Source organism: Hyla sarda, chromosome 9 (genome assembly GCF_029499605.1).
Source record: "Hyla sarda isolate aHylSar1 chromosome 9, aHylSar1.hap1, whole genome shotgun sequence".
NCBI lineage: Eukaryota > Metazoa > Chordata > Amphibia > Anura > Hylidae > Hyla > Hyla sarda.
In genome coordinates this window covers 100,865,176-100,872,377 of record NC_079197.1, presented here as the reverse complement: position 1 = coordinate 100,872,377, position 7,202 = coordinate 100,865,176, and the positions used below count along the sequence as shown (strand labels likewise).

Genomic DNA, 7,202 nt, shown 5'->3' with positions numbered 1-7,202 from the left:
AATTTTCACACTGTTCTGACCAGTCACTTTAGAGAAAGCTATGTTTGTAGAACATTGCAGAATTCAATATGGCTGCCAAATCTTGTGATCATTTCTGGTACAGAAAGTGATCGCGAACATATGTGCTAATTTTCACATTGTTCTGACCAGCAATTAAACTGTTTGCAGAATATTGCGCAATCCAATATGGCTGCCAAATCTTGTGATCACATGTGGTACAGAAAGTGATTGTGAGCATGTTCTGGTACAGAAAGTAATCGTGAACATATGTGCAAATTTTCACACTGTTCTGACCAGTCATTTTAGAGAAAACTATGTTTGCAAAATTTTGCGCAATTCAATATGGCTGCCAAACCAGGTCATCTTTTGTGGTACAGAAAGTGATCAAAAACATTTGCGCTACGTTTCACATTATTCTGACCAGCATTTGTGGAGAAAAAATGTATGCAGAATATTGCACAATCCAATAGGGGAGCCAAACATGATTAATTGTGCTACAGAACGTGATCTTGAACATGTGTGGTAATTTTAACATTGTTCAGGCCAACATTTTCAGAAGAAACAATGTATGGAGACAATTGTGCAATCCAATATGGCTGCCAAACTAGGTCATCATTTGTGGTACAGAATGTTATCACGAACGTGTGCTAATTTTCACATTGTTCTGACCAGTAATTTAAAAGAAATCTATGTATGCAGAATACAATATGGCTGTCAAATCTGGTGATCAATTTTGGTATAGAAAGTGATCATGAACATGTGTGCTAATTTTCGCACTGTTGATACCAGTTATTTGGGAGAAAACTATCTTTACACAATATTGCCCAATTCAATATGGCGGCAAAACCATGTGATTAAATGTGTTACACAAAGTCATGTAGAACATGTGTGCTAATTTCCGCACGGTTCTAACGGTAATTTTAGAGAAAACTTTGTTTGCAGAATATTTTGCAATACAATATGGCCACCAAATCTGGTGATTAATAGTGGTACAGAATGTGATCACGAACATGTGTGCTAATTTACATATTGTTCTGACCTGCAATTTTAGAGAAAACTATGTTTGCAGAATATTGCGCAATCCAATATGGCCGCCAAATCTGGCGATCAATTGTAGTACAGAAAATTAGTAATCTAATATTGTGCAAAGAAATATAACTTTTTAGATTAACAGTGTACATATTACATACACTTAACAAATTTGCATATCATTATTAACGCTATCTAAATGTTATTGTCGAGCGGTGGCCATATTGATTATGCAAATGAACCAGCTTTAACAACCTTGGTATTGAAGGAACATGTGTACCAAGTTATACGTTATTCTAACAAATGGTTTTAGAGAAGAAGATATTTGTAGAATATTGCGCAATTCAACATGGCGGCTAAACCATCTGATCAATAGACTTGTAATGAACAAGTCATAATTGTGATCACAGTGTAACCAAATATAACAATTTTTAAATCTGTATCTTTAGCGATTGCAGAAATGCAGAGGTTTCAAAAATGTGCCATACAAACCAATATGGCTGCCTGACCTTATGACCTATGACCTTTATGTTACACCAGATTACGCATAGTACTGGGCTTGACCTTTGGGTAAAATTTCATGAGTTTTGAAGTAACCGTGAAGCAATTACATGTGACCTATGTACATACTCATGTGACCTATGACCTGTATGCTAAAAAAAAATCTTAAGCACAATAGAGTACTCTACCATTGTGCAAAGTAACATATGTTTTTAATTAAGAGTGTACATATTACACACATTTAAAGAAAATGGCGCATAAACTTTAACAACCTTGATACAGGAGGTAACTATGAACATGTCTGCCAACTGATAAGTTATTCTAACAAACCTTTCAGAGAAGAAGATGTTTGTAGAATATTGTGCAATTCAATATGGTGGCTACACCATGTGACCAAAAGTCTTATAATGAACAAATCTGACTCGGGACAACAGTGTAACCACATACAGCAATTTATATATCTATAGCTTTAGTGGTTCAAGAGAAGATTTTTGAATATTGTGCAAAATTGCCACGAAAACCAAGATGGCAGCCTTACCATATGACCTATGACCTTTATATTACATAAGATTATGAACAGCTCATGTGTCTACCACTATGTAAAGTCTCATGAGTTTTGAAGTTACGGTGCAGCAGATATAAGCATTTAAAGGGGTACTCTGGCCCTAAGACATCTTATCCCCTATGCAAAGGATAGGGCATAAAATGTCTGACCATGAGGGTCCCGCCGTTAGGGACCCCCGCAATCTTGCATTCGGCACCCTCCTCCTGCAGTTGCACGCCGCGCTGCCAGCTCCCAAACTGCCGGGTGCCGACCACAGGGCCAGAGTATCGTAACATCACAACTCCGCCCCTATGTGACATCACCCCCCGCCACCGCTATGCAAGTCTATGGTAGGGGGCATCACGCCCCCTGCCATAGACTTGCACAGCGGGGGCGGGGAGGGGGGTGACGTCACACGGGGGTGGAGTCGTGATGTGACGATTCTCCGGCCCCGTGGTCGGCACCCAGCAGTTTGGGAGCTGGCAGCGCGGCGTGCAACTGCAGGAGGTGGGTGCCGAATGCAAGATTGCGGGGGTCCCCAGCGGCGGGACCCTCATTGTCAGACATCTTATGCCCTATCCTTTGGATAGGGGATAAGATGTCTTAGGGCTGGAGCACCCTTCTAAAGTCTGCGGCAGCATAATAATAATAATAATAATAATAAAAAATAATAATCTGAGCAAAAACAATAGGTGTCCTGAGCAACTTTGCTTGGCCACCTAAATATGCATAGAAATAATCACATTGAATATTAAAACCATATACATGTTATATAGAGATTTTTTTTATACATTGAGCCCATTCCCTGACAGAAAGGCGTGTATGTCACAGTATAGCAATCCAATGCAGGTTTTGTGGGTGCATTTAATACAACACCTTGTTTCCGACAAAATAATCCCTGCGGTATAAACACTTTGCACAGATCGGAGACTGGTGATTGGGAAAAGGCAGGGATTTTGTCTTTTGCATAGCGATGATCCATCTGTAGGTGGTTTATCTGGTGTAATATGTAAATCCAGTTAAGTATGACCTCCTGAAAGGTGTCCTTCTTATCTGATTCGGACTTGATTTTATCCATAAGATTAAGGTCACCATCTGTAGCTCCATTTATTCACTTTCTGTTTCAGGTGCCATGAGAGCAGTAATGTGCCGGACCTGTGATATTTTTTTCACGGCTGTCTTCAGGAGTCGCTTTAGATCTCGGAAGGCTGCCTCATCCCTACAAACACACCACAAAGTAAATTATATCAGCAGAATCTGTATTTTGTGTTTTATCTAAGTCAAGAACATAATTATAGGCCATAAAGACACAATGTGCAAGGAAACAATATCACATCCCTCTGAACTACTGTGCAAAAATGTCTATATACTTTAAAGGGGTACTCCGGTGGAAAACTTTTTTTTTTTTAATGAACTGGTGCCAGAAAGTTAAACAGATTTGTAAATTACTTCTATTAAAAAAATCTTTATCCTTCCAGTACTTATTAGCAGCTGTATGCTACAGAGGAAATTCTTTGCTTTTTGAATTTTTATTTTGTCTTATCCACAATGCTCTCTGCTGACACCTCTGTCCGTGTCAGGAACTGTCCAGAGTAGCTATGAGGATTTTCTACTGCTCTGGACAGTTCCTGAAACGGACATCAGGTGTCCGCAGAGAGCACTGTGGACAAGGCAAAAAAGAAATTGAAAAAAAAAGAATTTCCTCTGTAGCATACAGCTAAAAAGTACTGATATATTTTTTATAGAAGTCATTTACAAATCTGTTTAACTTTCTGGCACCAGTTGATTAAAAAAATGTTTTACACCAGAGTACCCCTTTAAGTGCTACTCTTAAAGGGGTACTCCGGTGGAAACCTTTTTTTTTTTTTTTTATCAACTGGTGCCAGAAAGTTAAACAGATTTATAAATTACTGCTATAAAAAATTCTTAATCCTTCCAGTACTTATTAGTGACTGTATACTACAGAGGAAATTCTTTTCTTTCTGGAGTTCTTTTCAGTCTGACCACAGTGCTCTCTGCTGACACCTCTGTCCATATCAGGAACTGTCCAGAGCAGGAGAGGTTTGCTATGGGGATTTGCTTATACTCGGGACAGTTCCTGACATGGACAGAGGTGTCACAAGAGAGCACTGTGGTTGTGAAAGAAAAGAAATCCAAAAAGAAAAGAACTTCCTCTGTAGTATACAGCAGCTGATAAGTAATGGAAGGATTAAGATTTTTTAATAGAAATAATTTACAAATCTTTTTTTATAGAAAAATATTTGCCCAAACCTCAAGGACAGTATGTATGAAATTTTTTTAGGGATTAATGGAACAGACCGTGCTTCAATTAACAGTTGTATTTATTAAAATATCACAATAATAAAATAGTAATAATAAACAACAGATCCCCTCACAGGGCCCTATGGGGGGATCTAACAATATACTAAGAATTGATTAAAACAATTACTGATGCCACTAACAAGTTAATTTGTGCGTTCACTTAGTGAATAAATATATATCATATAAATGTAGCTAACAATGAATAGTTCACTGAAAGGATGTTGAAAAATAACAGTTAACATATAACAATGTTACCGAAATGTCTTTCAATGAGAATGAATGATAATAAATATAGAACAGTGTTGCAGTATTATCCTCTATAGGGAAGATGTGGCAGAGTTGCGGTATCCTCCGGACAGATAATATTGGTAGTCCCAGCAGAGTATATGAAAAATGAAAAATGAATGGCAGTCTAAGGGCTTTGTGCGCTGATGGTTTACTGCGCTGGCAAGCGCTGATTATAGGTAAGTGTTGCCGGTGGTAATGGCAACTGGTCCGGATTTCACCGGACCTGTTGTGCAAGCCGCCCGTCTGTATGCACAGGAATAAACAGCGCTCTCGATGTAAAGATTAAGCGCTCACCGGTAGTTGAATGGAAATCAGTCCACGTTGGTGCCGGGTCAGGTAGAAGACTGTAAGCCGGTTCACCGACACGCTGCAGCGCCTCAGCCTCGTGGATTCAGCGTGTGACGTCACAAAGTACTCTGCTGGAGCGAAGGCCTCACTGAGATAGCAATGTAACAGGAGCCGTAGATATTATCAGTCGTATATGGATCGTCTGATAGGTGTAACGCAATAAAACTGCAACCCTACTGAACAAAGGGTCGATATTTAAGTACCCTGAAACGCATCTAGGTGACTGATGCCATCTACATGTGCGGTTTCTATATCAATACTTCGAAAGTTGCAGTTTTATTGCGTTACACCTATCAGATGATCCATATACGACTGATAATATCTACGGCTCCTGTTACATTGCTATCTCAGTGAGGCCTTCGCTCCAGCAGAGTACCTTGTGACGTCACACGCTGAATCCACGAGGCTGAGGCGCTGCAGCGTGTCGGTGAACCGGCTTACAGTCTTCTTCCTGACCCGGCACCAACGTGGACTGATCTCCATTCAACTACCGGTGAGCGCTTAATCTTTACATCGAGAGCGCTGTTTATTCCTATGCATACAGACGGGCGGCTTGCACAATACGTCCGGTGCAATCCGGACCAGCTGCCATTACCACCGGCAACACTTACCTATAATCAGCGCTTGCCAGCGCAGTAAACCATCAGCGCACAAAGCCCTTAGACTGCCATTAATTTTTCATATACTCTGCTGGGACTACCAATATTATCTGTCCAGAGGATACCGCAACTCTGCCACATCTTCCCTATAGAGGATAATACTGCAACACTGTTCTATATTTATTATCATTCATTCTCATTGAAAGACATTTCGGTAACATTGTTATATGTGAACTGTTATTTTTCAACATCCTTTCAGTGAACTATTCATTGTTAGCTACATTTATATGATATATATTTATTCACTAAGTGAACGCACAAATTAACTTGTTAGTGGCATCAGTAATTGTTTTAATCAATTCTTAGTATATTGTTAGATCCCCCCCATAGGGCCCTGTGAGGGGATCTGTTGTTTATTATTACTATATTATTATTGTGATATTTTAATAAATACAACTGTTAATTGAAGCACGGTCTGTTCCATTAATCCCTAAAGAAATTTCATACACTGTCCTTGAGGTTTGGGTAAATATTTTTCTATAAAAAAACTTTTCTTCTGCACCTAGGGTATAGGTGCTCACCCAAGTTAACCTCGGACTAGTGTATTAATTGTGAGCTGCACTTATCCCCTTTTTTCTTTAATTTACAAATCTGTTTAACTTTCTGGCATCAGTTGATTAAAAAAAATTCCACCAGAGTACCCCTTTAAGAGAGCAAAGAGCTGCAATAGAGGACATTTACACGTTATACACAGAGTTGTTTGCAGGTAACTCGCTGTTAAGGTGATAAAGGGCATGTATTCTATGCATTTTGATCCTTTGTGCAAGACAAACATTGCTATCCCTGCCATGGAAAGTTAACAACACAATAATAACCATGAACATGATCAACTTAAAAACATAATAAATAGATAAGATATTGTATAAATTAAATTGAAAAAGACTATATTGCTATTTTTTTTAATTAAAACATGGTATAAAAGGTGAGAAAAAAAACCCAATGCTGTTGCAGTTGTTTAAGCCAATGACACTATATTTGTGGTCTTAGTTGTAATTATTAACAAATTTTAAAAGATCTTCTAAAAATGTCTGATGTCTATATTGCTTTTAGCTTGTAAATGATATTATCCATGTGTGGTGTAACTTTACTTTGCATTAGTTATTGTGATTTCATGTAACTACATGGGGATGTTGGTTGTGGTGGTTGCCTGTTATAGATTGGATTGTCTGAGTGATATTTTATTTTGGATAGTTTATAATGTGTTTTTTTTATAATGTGTTTTTTTTCCCCAGTAAATTCTTTTGTGGTGAAGCTAGAATGGCTCATATATCCATCCACTAAAAGTGCTCTAAATTGGCCATTGATAACTCAAAACTGCTGACTGGTTCGCTGTATGTAGACAGCAAGACATATACACCAGAGGTAGGTATGGTGGATGAGTACATGAGAGAATATTGCCTTGGCTGGGCTTGCAACATGAAGTATTACCATGCTCTGGTAGGATATTACACTAGAAATGTGCATTGCCCAAAGGGTTGGTTTCCAAGTGTCAGACAGCTGACATTCATGAA

The 7,202-nt window shown here is 38.7% G+C and overlaps 1 protein-coding gene across 8 annotated transcripts in view; it reads right to left on the bottom strand.

Annotated features, from left to right (window-relative positions):
• Positions 1 to 2,701: 2,701 nt before the first annotated feature.
• The window catches only part of GUCY2F (guanylate cyclase 2F, retinal), a 230,653-nt gene continuing 226,152 nt past the window's right edge, over positions 2,702 to 7,202 (bottom strand). For 6 of the 8 annotated variants that reach the window (XM_056538849.1, XM_056538845.1, XM_056538846.1 and 3 more), the window contains one exon: positions 2,702 to 3,293. Coding sequence is in view for 6 of the 8 variants with exons in the window: in XM_056538845.1 (XP_056394820.1) it covers positions 3,182 to 3,293 (112 nt within the window). In the remaining 2 variants the exon portion in view is untranslated. The remainder of the gene's footprint in view (positions 3,294 to 7,202) is intronic. The other 2 variants (XM_056538853.1, XR_008847695.1) reach the window with 2 other exon arrangements.